The sequence below is a fragment of the Bos mutus genome, chromosome 23 (assembly GCF_027580195.1).
Source record: "Bos mutus isolate GX-2022 chromosome 23, NWIPB_WYAK_1.1, whole genome shotgun sequence".
NCBI classification, from domain to species: Eukaryota; Metazoa; Chordata; class Mammalia; order Artiodactyla; family Bovidae; genus Bos; species Bos mutus.
This window is the reverse complement of record NC_091639.1, coordinates 9465495-9482584: the sequence shown is the minus strand read 5'-3', so window position 1 is coordinate 9482584 and position 17090 is coordinate 9465495. Positions and strand designations below refer to the sequence as shown.

General features: G+C 46.2%; 1 protein-coding gene across 1 annotated transcript in view; it reads left to right on the top strand.

Moving 5' to 3' along the window:
• Window positions 1-2258: 2258 nt before the first annotated feature.
• The window catches only part of RANBP9 (RAN binding protein 9), a 72931-nt gene continuing 58099 nt past the window's right edge, over window positions 2259-17090 (top strand). Inside the window, 3 exon segments of the mRNA XM_070361008.1 lie at window positions 2259-2662; window positions 2664-2973; window positions 16908-17019. Coding sequence (XP_070217109.1) covers window positions 2393-2662; window positions 2664-2973; window positions 16908-17019 — 692 coding nt within the window. The 5' untranslated portion in view covers window positions 2259-2392.

Genomic DNA, 17090 nt, shown 5'->3' with positions numbered 1-17090 from the left:
AGCCCACCAGGCTCCCCCATCCCTGGGATTCTCCAGGCAAGAACACTGGAGTGGGTTGCCATTTCCTTCTCCAATGCATGAAAGTGAAAAGTGAAAGTGAAGTCGCTCAGTCGTGTCCGACCCTCAGCGACCCCATGAACTGCAGCCTTCCAGGCTCCTCCGTTCATGGGATTTTCCAGGCAAGAATACTGGAGTGGGATGCCATTGACTTCTCTGCTACCTTGGCTAGCCAATATTTAAATAAAGCTTGGCTTACAATTAACTCCTTACTGTAATATAAATGACAATCTTGGAACAATTTAAATACAATGACTTCATGTAATTTAAAGTGCAGTGGCTTGAAAAAAGTCATCAAGTGTTAGGTTAGAATTATCGGATATTTTTATTAAAGAGCAACAGGGCATCTAGTGGCTGGGTAATTCAGGGAGAAATTAGACTGAATGACTATTAGTTCTGGCCAGCCTTTGAGGGCCTTCAATTAAGTCACCATTTACCTACTCTCTTCAAGACAAATAATTCTCTATTCAGCAAGGAATGTTCTTTGCTTATTTGGCCAAACAATTACCATCATATCTTTGGAAGCAAACAAAACACTAGAATTTATATCGTGTAGATTACACACTGTAAAGCTCGATTTTGCCAGCTAAGTAAAGGATAATTTAAGGAGAAGTGCTGAAAACAAAATAGTAAGGTTGGGAGGGGTTGGAGAGCAACGCTTGACCAGTTATGCCAATCAGTCGACCAACCAAAGCACTGTTGGGAATTGCAAAGTAGGAAGTCCTATTTTTGACTCTGCTGACCTCAGTGAATAGTTCCTTGTTTTAAAAATGGTCATAATTCATTGCTACCTAATAAACATGTTTGTTATGAAAATTAACGAGTCTGCAAAGTGTTTGGACGCCTCTAGAAGCCCTTCCTGGAGAAGGGAATGGCAACCCACTCCAGTATTCTTGCCTGGAGAATCCTGTGGACGGAGGAGCCTGGTGGGCTGCAGTCCATAGGGTCGCAGAGTCGGACACGACTGAAGCGACTTAGCATCCATGCATGCATTGGAGAAGGAAATGGCAACCCACTCTAGTATTCTCGCCTGGAGAATCCCAGGGACAGAGGAGCCTGGTGGGCTGCCATCTATGGGGTCGCACAGAGTAGGACACGACTGAAGCGACTTAGCAGCAGCAGCAGCAGTAGCAGCATAAGCCCTTCCTAAATACAACTTGTAATTTCGTGTTCCTGCTCTCCGATGACATGCCACTCTTTATTAGCACTCCTAATAAATTAGTGACACCTTCTGCCACCAGAGGTTCACTTTTAAGGCCTCATAAAATTAATTAATAAGACGCTCCCTGGTTTAAGTGGGAGACTTTCCCTTTAGAAATGGGTATTAACATAACTGTGAAGGATGCGGAACAGTTGGGTCATCAAGAGGGAGGCGGCAAACAGGGCCCTGTCCCGGGGCACGAGCTCGAGCAGAACCCGGGCAAGCCCCGGACGGCTCACTCACGGACCCGATTTGGGCTCCGGGAGCCGGGACGGTCCCGCTGGTCTCGGGGGTCCGCCGACTGGGCTCGCGGCTTTCCCAGCGGGGCTCGATTGCTTTCGCCTGGATGGGAAGCTGCCGGGCCGCGCCAGAGGCTACCCTACGGTGCCGGGGGCGGGGCGACGGCAACAAAAAGAAGTCAGGTAGGAGGAGAGTCTGCCGGGCGGGCGGGGGGGCGGGGCTCCCGGCAGAGGCGGGGACGCCAGCGGCCGGCCCGCCGGCAGCCCGGAGATCCTCCACCTACCGCGCGCGTACCCCTAGCAGCCTGAACCCGGCGCCTGGACCCGCACGGGCCCGCCTTCCGCCGCCCGCGCGGCCCCGCCCCTCGCCCGGCCACGCCCCCTCGAGCTCCGGTCCCGCCCCTTCGCTGCACCGCCCGCGCGCTTCTACTCGCGCTCCGGCCCTGCCCCCTCGCCCGGTCCCGCCCCTTCGTCTGGCCCCACCCTCCGCGCCGCGCTCGCGCTCCGGCCCCGCCCCCTCGCAGCACCGCCCGCGCGCAGCGTCTCGCGCCGGCCCGGCCCGCCCGCAGGGAAACAGCCGCGAGAGCAGCGGCCGCGGCGGCCGGCACCGCGCTCTCATCCCCGCCCCGCCTCGCTGCGGCCTCGGCGCCTTGTTCCGGGCCCGCGCTCCGGCTAACGTTCTCTCGGGGGCCCGGGGCCCGCCGCCCACCCACTGCCCCGGCTGCGAGCTCCCCAACCGTCGCGCTCCCTCCGTCTGGGCGCGCGGCCGGCCGCCTGCTTCCGGGGCGGGCGGACTGGGCGCCTGGTGCCGGCGGCCGCCGCCACAGCGCCCCCGGGAAGCGGAGGAGGAAGGAGAGAGGAGGCGAAGGCGGCCGCAGGCTGAGTCGCGGCCGGGATGTCCGGGCAGCCGCCGCCGCCGCCGCCGCCGCAGCCACAACAACAGCAGCAGCAGCAGCTCCCGCCGCCCCCGCCGGCGGCTGCGGCCCCCGTGCCCGGAGTCCTGCCGGCGCCCCCCGCCGTCAGCGCCGGCTCGTCTCCGGCCGGCTCGCCCGGCGGCGGCGGCGGCGGCGGCTTGGGGGCCGCGGCGGCCGCCCTGCTCCTGCACCCGCCGCCACCGCCGCCGCCGCCGCCGCCCCCGGCCACCGCGGCCCCGCCGCCGCCGCCGCCCCGCCCCGCCGCCACCCGCTTCGGCGGCCGCCCCGCCGGCGCGCCCCGCTCCCCCGGGCCTCTCCGCGGGCCCCGGCCCGGCCGGAGGCGCCCCGGCCCCGGCCCCGGCGGCGGGCGGCAGCGCCGCGGCGCCCTTCCCGCACGGGGACTCGGCCCTGAACGAGCAGGAGAAGGAGCTGCAGCGGCGGCTGAAGCGCCTTTACCCGGCTGTGGACGAGCAGGAGACGCCGCTGCCGCGGTCCTGGAGCCCGAAGGACAAGTTCAGCTACATCGGCCTGTCTCAGAACAACCTGCGGGTGCACTACAAAGGTGCGGGGCGTGCGGCGTGCGCAGGGAGCCGGGGCCCGCGGCCCGCCCGCCGCTCCGGGGCCGGGCTCGGGGTCCGCGGGGGGCGATCGCGGGAAGGGGGTGCTGAGGGTTAAGGCTCCCTGCGTGTAGAGTGGGAGCTGGTAATCCCAGGCCGGGAGCAGGACACCTCGGGGGAATCCAGGATGACAGGACATAACTCGCTTTCTGATTGCCTTTTGAGATAAATCGTCGGGCCGGGATGGAGGATATCTGTGGGTTCTCAGTTGGGTTTACATTGTTCTCCAGGTGGTGGTGGGTCAGGCGCTGTCCTCTTACGTGGGGGGCGGTGGGAGGGGTGAAGAGAGGCACGATTCTGGGGTATTAATTTCTAATCAAGGGAGAGCAGGGATGTATGGGGGGGAGGAGTGATCCGTGGGGGGTTTTGCCCCAAATTAGGCCAGAGATTGTCTAGCGGAGACGACAAAAGGACCGGCGACCGAAGTTTGTGTCCGTGTTATCTCCATAAAAGCAACTGGAGGGTGAGAGAGGTTGAAACCTCAGGAAGACGTGTTGTCTTGGGGGAGCAGAAACGTACCACTACCGATTGGAAATGCCCTATATTTGTATGTTGGCGTTATATAAAGTCTCGTGGAAAACAGGAATTTTTTTTTTTTTAAACACGTTTTTTAGTGTTTTAAAGAAAATTGGCTTGTTTTCTACCTGCAGTTAAAAAAAAAAAAAAAAGGCCTTAGGCTAAGTGCTCTTGTGTCCCTCCTCCCCTCACCTATCTCTCCTATGTAAAACAAAGCTCTAAGCAGATTAGTTGTATATAAAATTATTAATTACCATGGGAATTTTTGAAATGTAGCCCAAATTAATAGCATGCATCAAGTTTACATGTCTGGGGGGGGGCGCAGAAATCAATCCATTATATCAGTCAATCTGAAAACAAATCCAGTTTTTTAGGCCCCAAACCTACTGCTTTTACATTCAAAGCAGCCTCATTTTTGATTGGCTTCAAAGGGAGGGTCTTACTCAGATCCTAGTGACATTGATATAGAGGGTATAAACACTCATTGTGGTGAAATTCTTAAAGTTTACCGGACTGAAATTTGAGAAGAACCTTGATAAATAAGTTACTATTTAATCAGAAAGGAGAAATAACTACAGAAATCTTCCAAATGATTTGGCAGCAAAGAATATGCACAGAAATAGGCCTTGTTGAATATTTCTTCCTTTTATCCATAGATCCAGAGAAGAACTTTCAATTTTAAATGCTGTCTATGGCTCTTAGTCTAAGTGACTGAAAATTTCACAATATCAGACCTTTGTTTTTTTATGTTAGGATATTTTATTAATACCCTCCTCTGAAGGCTATTATTTTTGTGTTTTGTGTGAACATTGCTGTAACGAAGTGTTCACTTCTGATCAGACTACCAGAATGCTTTTTGTTAGACTCGACAGAACTTGAAATTTTATGGTTGATGGTTGATAGTTAGCTTATAAAATCAGAGACAGAAGATACAGGGTATTATTGAACAAAGAATTCTAGCTTTCTGAATCCTGGCACGGTTTGTGATTTTAGGCATATTACCAGACAGGGCCTCAGTTTCTTCCTCTGAGTGGTGAGAGAGTTGAACTAGGGTTGGTAAGGAAATTTCCAGCTCTGAATTTCCATGGTATCTGAGATTTGTGATTATAGTTTATTTAGCACTGTAACATGCCTTGACTAGTTTTACTAACTCCTTTGACAAAAAATTGTTGATTCAGGTCAGGGAAAAGTACAGCTTATGTGAAATTGGTTGGAGTTTGGAATATTTATGACACTGCTGTCTCAATTATTTTTCCTGTTGGCCTCTTTATTACTTTCTGTTGTGTAATACTAAGATTCACTTTCTGGAAACTTCACTGTTTTGTAAACATAAACCATTATTTTTGGAAAAAAAGATCTTGCTGTTGGGCATCCTTTGCGCTCCTTTTCTCTCTCTCTCCTTTGTCTCTCCCTCCTCCTTGTCACAAACACAGTCCCTTTCCCCACTCTGCCTCTCCCTTGGTATTTTAACGTGTGCATGTGTGTTTTCCCTGTTGTTTTCGTGTGTGCCTTCTGGGTGGACCACGCGAGAAGTTACTGGGCATCTTAGCAAAGGAGAGGTGTCATAGGCAGTGGTAATCAAACTTCAAGGCACAAAATAACATTGAAAACTACTGTTCATAAAGTATTTTTTGCATGCTGTAAAATTTCAAAAGATTGAAGGCAGTTATTTTCCAGAATGGTGAGGATTTTCCCTACCTTTGAAAAAAGAGATTTCTTTTGCTCTGAATGTATTCTGGTTTGAAGATGTAGTTCTTCTCAATAGGAATTAACTCTTTGGAAGCTGTGGGGTTCCTTAAGTGATTTGAGGGAATTGATGTTAAACAATGCCAGCCATGCAGACAAAGTTGATTAGATTGCAGGGGAATTGGGTGTGTTTACTCTTAAAATTTTTAAAAAGACTTCTTGTTTAGCAGTCATACCCCAACTGTTGAAATCCTTAAACATGACCCCTTTTATTTTTAAAATTCTTGTTAGCTTTGAATAAATAAAATATGACAAGTTTAGACCTAGTTATAATGCTACGTTTATTCCAGCTAAAGCATTTTAACAAATACGACAGTAGTTCTGACTGTTCTGGATGTTTCGGTTGCAGGTTGGGTTTTTGTATTTGTGACGTTACCACAGTCTGGATACTTTGTGAAGCTTTCTGATACATACACCAAGAGCATCTTACTGGATTTGGGTAGAGTGGTAGAGCTCTCCTTTAATAAGATGCGAGGAAGTGGGAGCACCTGGAGGTGCCGCTGCCCACCACAGGCAGGCCAGGAGTGGAAACTCGTGTTCAGACTCTGAACTCACTGTTCTTCAGTGTGTACGAGACGTAACTGTCTCAACTAGACAAAATCCGGTGATCACATTTAGAGCTTTCTGGAGAACAGTTGACTTTGAAGAATAGTTGATGCTGAAAGTACTTCCTGTGGGGAAAGTGCTGCCGGGAGCACACTAATGCCATGGAAAAGTCCAGACACCTAGATTATACTGATTTAGGGCAGCTTAGAAGAAATGTGAAAGTTGGGAAGAATAGGAAGAAGTGAATAGTGAGTGTCACCTTCTAATTGAAGCGTTATTAACAGTAAGCAAAGTGAACTTTTGGTTGCCCAGCTCCCCTCCCCCTCAGTATCGCCAGTCAGCAGACCTCTAACACTCCCTAAATTTAATCGCCTATCTAATTTCTTGCACTTTAGGTAGAACAAATATCTCAACACAATTTGCTTGCTTCCCAATACAAATGTCTTTTGAGATTTATGGGAGGTGATACAGAAAATGTTCTTTAAAAATCAAGGAATTTAAAAACTGAGTTTTTCTCTCCAAAAAAAAAAAAAAAACTTTCTTTGCCAAAATTTTGCTTTAAGAATGCTAGTTGAGGGGACTTCCCTTTCCATTGCAGAGTTGGATCCCTAATCTGGGAGTTAAGATCCCAGATGCCTCAGGGCCAAAAAGCCAAAACATAAAGAGAAGCAACATTGTAACAAATTCAATGAAGACTTTAAAAATAGGTCCACATCAAAGAAAATCTGTTTGTTTTTTTTTAAGGAGTACTTGTTGATAACTGCAAGAATTAAGCAATTCTGATAATCATATATATATTTTTTGTAGTGATGATTTATTAAGCAATTGATCTATATAGTGCTTGTTGAGAAGAAAATGGCACCCCACTCCAGTACTCTTGCCTGGAAAATCCCACGGACGGAGGAGCCTGGTGGGCTGCAGTCCATGGGGTTGCGAAAAGTCGGACACGACTGAAGTGACTTAGTAGTAGCAGCAGCAGCAGCAGTGCTTGTCGTGTTTAGTCACTAAGTCATGTCTGACTCTTTTGCGACCCCGTGGATTGTATAACCCACCAGGCTCCTCTGTCCACAAGATTTCCAAGGCAAGAATACTGGAGTGGATTGTCATTTCTTTCTCCAGAACTACCCAACCCAGGGATTGAACCCACATCTCCTGTACTGCAGGCAGATTCTTTACCACCGACCCACCTGGGAAGCCCAACTGTGTATTTATTTAGCAAGCTTTTAGTGAGTATTTACTTTGTGACAGGTTCTGAGCACTCGAAGGTGAGTAAGACACCGTCTTTGAATTCAAAGCGCTCAGAGGGCTTTGCGCAGTGTGTATTGGGGATGTGTGTTACCCAGTGCTGTGGAAGATGCGGGGGGGTCCACTGCAGGCTGCGTGGGCAGGGGTGAAGCTGGTGGCTGAGGGACAGCCTCTTGAAGGGGATGAGGCCAGTGGTCAGTCTTAAAAGATGGATATGATACAAGGGAGGAGGAGGGGCTGGACATTACAAGGGAAAAGGCGTAAACGACAGTGTAGAGGCGAGAATGATTCTAAATGTTTGGATCTGCAAGCAATATGGGGTTGTTGGAATGTAAGTGTGTGACAAGGAACAGCTGGGAAAAGATCCAGCAGGGCCTTACAGAATATTTCATTGAGCTTGGATCTTATTTTGTAGGAGATGAAGAATCATCAGAGGATTTTAAATAGGAAGTGACTGGCTCGTTTTCATCTTTGTCAGATTACACAACTAATTGGAAGATGGATTCAGGGGCCATAAGACTGGAAGTAGCAGACTCATTCAGAAGGCTGTTGCAGACCATAGAAGAAATAAGGACCTGAATTGGTTGGTCAGTGTTGGGTGTAGAGAAAAAAAGACAACATAGCTGTGATCTGTATTGAAGTCATCCTGACAGGATATAATGGAGTGATTAAAAAAAAAAATCAAGGCCAATGCTGGGTATATGGCCCTATTAGTTTTTTGCAGTGAATCGTGAAGTAAATGATGATGGCAAGGAAATATTACAGTATATTTAGAGATAAGTAAAAATGTGAACCTCAGCCATGTGATCTGACTTCTGCTTAAACCAGCAGAAGCCAAAGAAATAGCATTAAAGAAAGAACAGCTAGTGGTCTTCTGGAGTCAGTGAGGTGCAGTGTAAGCGCACAGCTGGAGCTCATGATTTTTCCCTTGATTGTAATGTTAAGGTGACTCAGCGACAGTGCTAGTTTCTGGTTGTTTTCTTCTTTTCCCTACTAGTTGGTTTATCCTTTTTCCTATTTTAAACTCCCAAGAGCCTTTTCAGGTTGGCCTAGCTAATGGCCATCATTCCCAGTTGGACAGATCTTTTCATTATATGCTGTGGTGCGAATTGGTGGCCTTCTCGTGGGTGCTTGTCTGTGTTGAGTCACCTGTAGGGGTGTGATGGTTGTTACGAAATGTCCTCCTGGCACAAGGGGAGTGTGGGCCCCCCCTTGTTTCAGTAGGGACAGCGTGTGGGGCAGTTTCTCCTCGAAAGGGCTGGCATTACCGCCATGGACGGGATCCTGGGGGAGAGGTCGAGGTCATGACCGACTGGGGAGCCACCACTGGCTGGTGGTTGGAACTCAAGTGTCTGAGAGAGAAAGTAAAGTGAGAGGAGCAGTGGGCCGAGCGTGGAATCCTGAGCCAACAGCAACATTGAAAACTGGAGGGAGCCCAAAGAGGAGCAGTTAAGAGACACCTGCACAGAGGGGAGGGTTGTGTCACAGAAGCTGAGCAGAGGAGTGGAGTGTCAGAAATGAGGAAGTGAACTTTAGCGTCAAAGGCAACAGACGGGTTTAGTGAAATAGGCACAGGAGAGTTTCCACTGGATTTGGAAGTTAGATCACTGTGACCTTAGGCAGAGCAGTGTGAAGTGGGTGACGGGGGCAGGAATCAGGGTGAATAGAAGGGACCAAGCAGAAAGTATGGTGAATACAAATTATTCTTGAGGAATGTAGACGAGGAAAGAGATTAGGCAGTACCTGGAGGGGAATGGAGGATAGGGCCGATTTTTTGTTTTTTCTTTGTTGTGGCTGATATTGTGGCTCACTGATATTTGAAAATTAGCTTCTAACATCAGCATATACGATGAAAATCCACATAATTAAAATTATCCCTAAGAATCCTTTGGACAGTACTGTGTTAGAGACTACTGTGTCATTTCTAAGTAGGTCTCATTTTAATCTGGTTGTGGGTATAAAACTGAAGTGACAAGTTAGGTGACAGTAGTAAATGTCTACAGGATTTAATGTGTTTTAACAAATAAGATAAATAGTAACAATACCTGGTTTTATTACCTTAAAGTTAGGGGAGAAAGTTCATTATACTGGCCACCAACCCCAGTGCATCACTGACAATGGTTTATAACACAGAGGCATATGGTTTTATGAAACATGTATGCATTTTGGGGTCACTGTGCCCTTATAGCTTGAAGGGAAGGAGAAAGATGAAAATACGAGCTTGGGAGGCTGGCAGAGTGAGGACGTAGAGGGAGGAAAGTGGTTCAGAAGCTGAAGATGCTTGGCCTTGAAGAAGGGAGAAATACGTAGTGGCCCTTCGATAACAGTGAAAGAGGCCACCAGTTAGCAGTAAGGCAGCGGAGAGTAGAACGTAACCATGTATAACGGTGGAGCCCCACTTAAGTCCCGTTTTGTGAGACAGGAGGCGAGGCAGTTTGCTCACTGAATTCAGATAGAGGACTTAAAGCCTAAAGTGAACGGTGAGGGTGTGAGCCATGTCCCTCATTCTGAAGATGTCTGTGTGCTGTGGATATCGGTGGGGGTCCCTGCTGACATCATTTGTTCATAGAGGTGACTATTTGCAAGATGTTTGGACGTGTATTCGGCAAAGGCCAGCCGCCTGGTGCATGAGTGGGGAAGATGGCTTGTAACATTGACTTAGGCTGTGGTTTTGCTGCCTGTGATGGAAGGGTAGGCATGTGAGGGAAATCAAGACATTTGAGCGCTTTAAAATAATTACCATGTATATCGTCCTGAAAGAGGAAAAACAAACAAGAAAGAGTTCAGTGAGCCGAAGTTCCCTGGATTTTGAGTGCAGAAGTGAGTTCTTTAGGAAGGGGAGAGGATAGGAGGCTGTGTCCCGGGGAAGACGTCGACCTTGCCGCTGTAATGCCAGGATTCAGTTGCTGGGAAAACCTCACATTTTCCACAGAATTGCACACTAAAAGTAACAGGGCTTTTGGGGAAAATAGGGCTGGGGCAGACCACTTAAAACCTGTGGAACTTTGTAACCAGAGCACTACAAAAATAACAGTTGTAATAAAATACAAGCCTGGTTAAATTCCCACTCCCATGTGTGCCTGATGTCACAGGCTGCTGATCCCTCCTGGCGTTCAACCCGTAGGCTTGGTCTTCCCTGTTAGCGATGTAAGTTCCTGTTTAATCAAAAGTAAGCAACTGGGGTTTCCCTGGTGGCTCAGTGGTGAGGAATCTGCCTGCCAATGCAGGAGACACGGGTTTGATCCCTGATCCAGAAAGACCCCACATGCCTTGAAGTAACTAAGCCTGTGCACCGCAACTCCCGAGTCTGTGCTCTGGAGCCCGGGAGCTGCAACTACTGGAGCCCGAATGCTCTGGCACCTGAGCTCAGCAGCAGGAGAAGCCACTGCGGTCAGAGGCCCTCTCACTGCCGTGAAGAGTGGCCCCCGCTCTCCGCAGCTAGGGAAAGCCTGCGCAGCAGTGCGGACCCGGCACAGCCAAAAATAAATAAATAAATAAAATTATCATTTTTTAAGGTGAACCTTAATACATGCATTCCCCCCAAACCTCCAGTGTTTTATTTTGTACTGGGGTGTAGCCAGTTGACAGCGTTGTGATCGTTTCAGGTGACTGGCAAAGGGACTTGGCTGTCCATACACACGTGTCCATTCTCTCCCACCCCTCCCATCCAGGCCTGCACGTCACGTTGAGCAGAGTTCCACGTGCTGCACAGGAGGTTCTTACTGGTTATCCGTTTTAAGTATCACAGTGTGTACATGAGCGTCCCGAAGTCCCTAACTATCCCACCCCTCATGCTGCAACCAGAAGTTTGTTTTCTGTCTTTCTGTTTTGTACGTAAGTTCGTTTGTATCATTTCTTTTTAGATTCCACATATAAGGGATGTCATTCAGTATTTCTCCTCCTCTGTTTGACTTACTTCACTTGGTATGACGCTCTTTGGGTCCTTCCATGTTGCTGCAGATGGCATTATTTCATTCTTTTTAACGGCAGAGTAATAGTCCATTGTATATATGTTCCACATCTTCTTTATCCTTTCCTCTGTCGATGGGCATTGAGGTTGCTTCCATGTCTTGGCTGTTGTAAACAGAGCTACAGTGAATACTGGGGTGCGTGTTTTTCTTTTGGATCACGTTTTTCTCTAGATCCATGCCCCTGAGTAGGATTGCAGGTCATATGATAGCTCTATTTAAGGAACTTCCATGTTACTCTCCACAGTGGCGATACCAGTTTACATTCCCACACAGTAGCAGGAAGGTTCCCTTCTCTCCACACCCTGTCCAGCATTTGTTATTTGTGGATTTTTTGATGTTAGCCATTCTGAGCAGTGTGATGTGATGTCTCATTGTAGTTTTGGTTTAGTACATATTTTTAAAAAATTGCTTGAGAGGAAGGTTGGGGGGATCACAGGATAGAATGTGAAATGTGACTTTAAAGCAGTCTAACTATACTGCAAATATATGAAGCAGTCTCAGGAAGGGAGGGAAAAGGTGCTGACAAGTTCCTGGAAATCAGTGGAGTCTATAAAACTAAAAAAGGTAAATGAAAGTAGATACGCGCCAAATTCTTGTTGATAAGCTGTACCTCGGGGATATGGGTCAACAGTTCTGATACTATTATCCACGTAAACTGGAATTTAACGAGTGAATCAATGGATGGTGGACAGTAGGAGCTAGGTTTCTCAGCATTGAAGTGGTTAGAATGATCCATGTGGTAATGGATTAGAGTTGGTTGTTTAATATTTACACAGATAATTACATAAATTATATAGATGTGTATAGTGTGTATAGTGAAGTGAAAGTGTTAGTGTCCGACTCTGCGACTCTGTGGACTGTAGCCCGTCAGGCTCCTCGGTTCATGGGATTCTCCAGGCAAGAATACCGGAGTGGGTTGCCATTTCCTTCTCCCGGCGTCTTCCCAACCCAGAGATTGAACCCATGTCTCGCGTCTCCTGCGTTGGCAGGCGGATTCTTTACAATGTGCCTGGGAAGCCCAGTGAGCGTACCTAGCATCTAGACCTCGGGTTCGAATGCCATTTGTCCATAAAAGGAGCCAGGGCTCCTTAGAGAAATGACTGACTGTGGGACTGGGGCAGGACGTCAGCCAGATGAGCTTCCAGCATCTGCAGAGCCAGAAAATAACAAACAAAAAATAAAAACACACAAATGGAGGTGTATCAGAGTGCCAGAGCAGCCAACTGAAAAAGCGCCCAGTGGCTGAACGGGGCATAGCTGAGTAGCAGAAGACATGAGCTGGCCCTGAACTGTCACCCGAAGTGTAAAACCAGTAGGCGTGAGATGCGCGAGTCCATACGGATGTCAACAGGGAAGTGTAGCGCTTTTGGTCTGTGCTGCTGTTGGGTTTTTCCCAGATGGCCTAGTATGGTGGTTAGTATAGCAGTGTCTGAAGCCACCAAACACCAGGGACAATAGGAATACACTTCTGTAGGAATCCCAGCTCTTTTGATTTAGGCCTTTTGTATATTGCTGAAATTTTCCCTTTAATTCATTAATGTACTGGGGAAAAGCTGTTATGAACCGAATGACTTCTTTATTATGCTGAGATCATTCCCATATTTATCAAGTGTATGTGAGCTAATTTGTATTCAAGAAATGTGTTCAGTAGCAAGACAGACTTTATTAGAATTGGATGTTTCTGCCGTGGAGTAGTTTCAGGTGATGTGTGAATCCAGAGCATGGCTCCAGGAAGAATGGTCAAAATTAGGGTGGAAGTCCATGGGGAAAAAAGAGGTCCAGGAATTGAAATGCAGAAACAATAAAATAATCACATGTGAGTGTTATGTGTGTGGATGTTGTATGGAGGTCCTGTAAACAAGGTTAGACTGAGTCCGAGAGATTAGAGAAAGAACAGTTGAGGAAGTAAAGCTTGAGCTGAGATAGAAAAGCTGAGAAGGAAGGGCACCACTCTCCAGTTTGAGGGAGTTGCGTGGGCACTGCCTGGCCTGGCCAGGGTGGCTGGAGCCAAAAGGAAGAGGTGGGAAACGCAGAGGGAGGGAGAGGTCAGACGGGGTTTTCAGGAAGTTTATCTTTTTCTCGGCTGAAAGGGAGGACGTTAGTTGTACTGGAGGCTAGTGGTTCAAGGAAGACTGAGGTATGTTTTCAGAACGGCACTTGGCTGCTCATTGGAGAGCCGCGGGTTCTAGGGATGGGGGCTTTATTCAGAACCGTCCAGTTAAATGCAGTCAGCAGATGGTGTGCAAGGGAGCCTTAGAATCCTGAAGCAACACATGTGTTTTCTTCTTGAACCATCTAGAAAACACTTAACCTTGAAGACTGTGGTTTTTAAAATGTGCACTTTGGTAGTGTGAGGTTGTATTTTGGTCACCACAAAATTTAAGGTAATATACTTCCGGCCAACAAATGTTATTAGAAACAGGCCCTTTGCTATGGTATTGCTAGTCTCACCTAAAAATAGTATGCATCCTTTTAATCTTACATCTCGCCTTTCTCCTGGGTCTTTACCTTTTAAAGTTAATTTTAAAATGAAGCAAATCCTTTTAACCTTTACAGAATTTTTCTATAGTGTCTTGGTAAAACATAATGTACTAGTCTTGGAGACCTAAGATTGTGTAATTCTTTACAGTTATTTTTGCACGGTAGTAAAATGTAGGGGATTTAATTCAGACATGGATTTAATGCATGATTCTACCAATTTGGGGCAAGTTATATTACCTCTGTAAGAATTTCTTCATTTTTAAAAAATGAGGTTGTTGCTGCTGCTGCTGCTGTTGCTTCAGTCGTGTCCGACTCTGTGTGACCCCATAGACGGCAGCCCACCAGGCTCCCCCGTCCCTGGGATTCTCCAGACAAGAACGCTGGAGTGGGTTGCCATTTCGGTCTCCAATGCATGAAAGTGGAAAGTGAAAGGGAAGTCGCTCAGTCGTCTCCGACTCTTAGCGACCCCATGGACTGCAGCCCACCAGGCTCCTCGGTCCATGGGATTTTCCAGGCAAGAGTATTGGAGTGGGGTGCCATTGCCTTCTCCAAAAATGAGGTTAAATTATACCTATTTCACAGATGTTGACCGAGAAAAAATCTATACAAAAGCACCTGATGCTTTGAGAGATTGTTTACGCTCAAATATTAGTTTTCTTTTTCTTTTCTCATAGAAGTAGCTTAAATAGGAGGTGAGAGTACTTGTGAAGTGATCCCAGAATGCCATGGTAACTAAATCCTTCCTGTGGGTTCAGGGCTCGCTCTGGATCAGGCTTCTTGAATTTAAATCCCAGCACAGATCTTGGTTTGGGACTCTCACTCAGCAGTGAGACCTGAGTTTCTTCCTTTGGCTTCCTCAAGTGTGAAATGGTAATAAATAGTACCTACTTCATGGGTTGTTTTGAATATTAAATGAGCTGATAAACACAGTGCTTTTATTTGCTTATTTACCATTTTCGGAATCGAAGTACAGTTAGTTTACATGGTGTGTGTGTCAGATGCAGTGTGGTAATTCAGTTACACACGCATATGGATTTTCTAGATTCTTTTCCATTGTAAGTTATTACAAGATACTGAGTATAGTTCTCTGTGCTGTGCAGTGGGTCCTTGTTTGTCTGTTTTATGTGCAGTAGTGTGTGTATGTTAATGTCAAACTCCTGACACACCCGCCCCAGCCCCATCCCTTTTGGTAACTGTAAGTTGTTTTCTGTGTCAGTACAGCGCCTTTAGAATGGTGCCTTTACGTAGTATTAAATATACGTCATCTATTATCACATACTGTCATTAAGTATAGTTTCAGCTCCCTTATCCCTAAAAGTTTTGAGCACGTCTCTTCAGAAAAGCCAAAACCAAAATAAAGGCTGGTCGATTTAGGACTCCTGGGTTAATTGGGGTTTTCTTTAGATTTATTTTTAGCTGCCTCAATTCTAAAAATGCTTTTCCTTTACATGACCTTTTCCCAGGCAGCTCAATTATTTAAACATAATTTTACTGTAGAAGATGTTTTGCTGAAACCATAATTTATAAAATTTCAGTTTTTAAAAAGGGATTAGCGTATCATTCTTCAGATTTGTGCTGTTATATTTTTCTTCCACTTGAGTTCAGTTCAGTCGCTCAGTCGTGTCCGACTCTTCGCGACCCCATGAATCGCAGCACGCCAGGCCTCCCTGTCCATCACCACCTCCTGGAGTTCACTCAGACTCACGTCCATCGAGTCAGTGATGCCATCCAGCCATCTCATCCTCTGTCGTCCCCTTCTCCTGCTGCCCCCAATCCCTCCCAGCATCAGGGTCTTTTCCAGTGAGTCAACTCTTTGCATGAGGTGGCCAAAGTACCGGAGTTTCAGCTTTAACATCATTCCTTCCAAAGAAATCCCAGGGCTGATCTCCTTCAGAATGGACTGGTTGTGCTGTTACATTTTTCTTGCACTTAGCTCAGTGTAAATATTACCTACTTATGCTAAAGCAGTTTTATCAGCATCTGTACATTGCCACTTCCATTGTTATCTTCCTAGCTAAGTTTATCACCTCTCAGTTGTCCCCTGGGCTGAAAACTTGTGTCCATAATATGTATACTTAAGACCCCTATGAATGGTAGTAGACGAGAGTGGCTGAGTTCATTCAGCTTCTTTTAGGCCATGTGACCAAGTGCTAATTTGCACTGCAAGTGTACACTCAACTGTTTAATGATAGGACATGCATTGATAATTTGACAGAGCATATGGTAAGAAAAGATGTGATCTCATTGATGTGTGATGGTTATTGTATAGCCAATATAGTTTTTGACTTAAAAGAAGGGTTTAATTTTAAAACAATCATGTTAAATTTAAGAAGGGGAATTCTGCTACCCATGAAGGTAGTGGTATAGTGTGACTGCAAGATTAATGACTGTACTGGGTGAGGCATATCTAACTGGAACACCTGAGTAATGACTTAGAGCTTTATTTCTCATCAGCTCTTTTGGGGATTGTGGGCTTGTCTCATTCACTCTGAGTACTTTCTGACATGCTGCTTCAGCTTCTGTCTGTACTCTTCTGGTGGTTTTATGGGCATATTTGGGCATATTTTGTCTTGCTCACATGGTTTTGTTCACAGGCTAGCTTTCAAGATAATTTGTGTCTTGGGTGATAGACATAGTGGGGGATGTGATATTAGTGAATAAAATTCTCTGCGATTAGATTGAGGAATAGCTAATATGTAAAAGTTTAAAAGCCATTGTCTGGTTTTGTCAGCAATAGTATGGTATATTCATTTCCTTTCTTAAAAAAGAAAAGACAACTGGAGGGCAGATACGCTTCTCGGTAGGCCGTGATTGACCACAGAGCTTTTATGGATCAGCCTCTGTATAGAATTAATGATCAAAGTATGTCAAAGAACAGCTTTGTAAATTCTTAAAGTAAGAAAGCTGTTTCACCAATTCAGTCTAATTGTATATGTCAATGATATAGATGCTTCTGGTTTAAAAAGGTCATTTGGCAAAAATGTGTTGTTTAGGAATTTTACAAGTGATATGCAAATTTAGATATAATAAAATGAATCTCATTCTCATCATGTTCTTAAAGTGTATCCTTTTGTCTCTTAAAAGTATTGTTTACCTTAAAATATTTTTTTTAATTTGCAAAAAGGATTACTAGGTTCAACGTACTTATTAGATTCTGAAATTTCACCAAAACTAGTAACTGTGAAGAGTTCCATGTTTAACTTGTGCTGTTTTGCATATTGGATTAATTGTGATTAGTGTGGTACTGAATCTTTGGTTATTTGTACTGATGAGAGTAGAAATGCATATATCATTCAAAAGCTGTGTTCGTTCCTGAGTTAAGATTTTCATTTGAATATCTGTCTTGATTGTCTTTCTTCCTGTTCCTGATGCAGGTCATGGCAAAACCCCAAAAGATGCAGCGTCAGTTCGTGCCACGCATCCAATACCAGCAGCCTGTGGGATTTATTACTTTGAAGTAAAAATTGTCAGTAAGGGAAGAGATGGGTAAGTGTAAATTTTGGTGGGAAAAATCTGTTTACGGGTAATTATTTTTGTTTTCATTCATAACCGTTTAT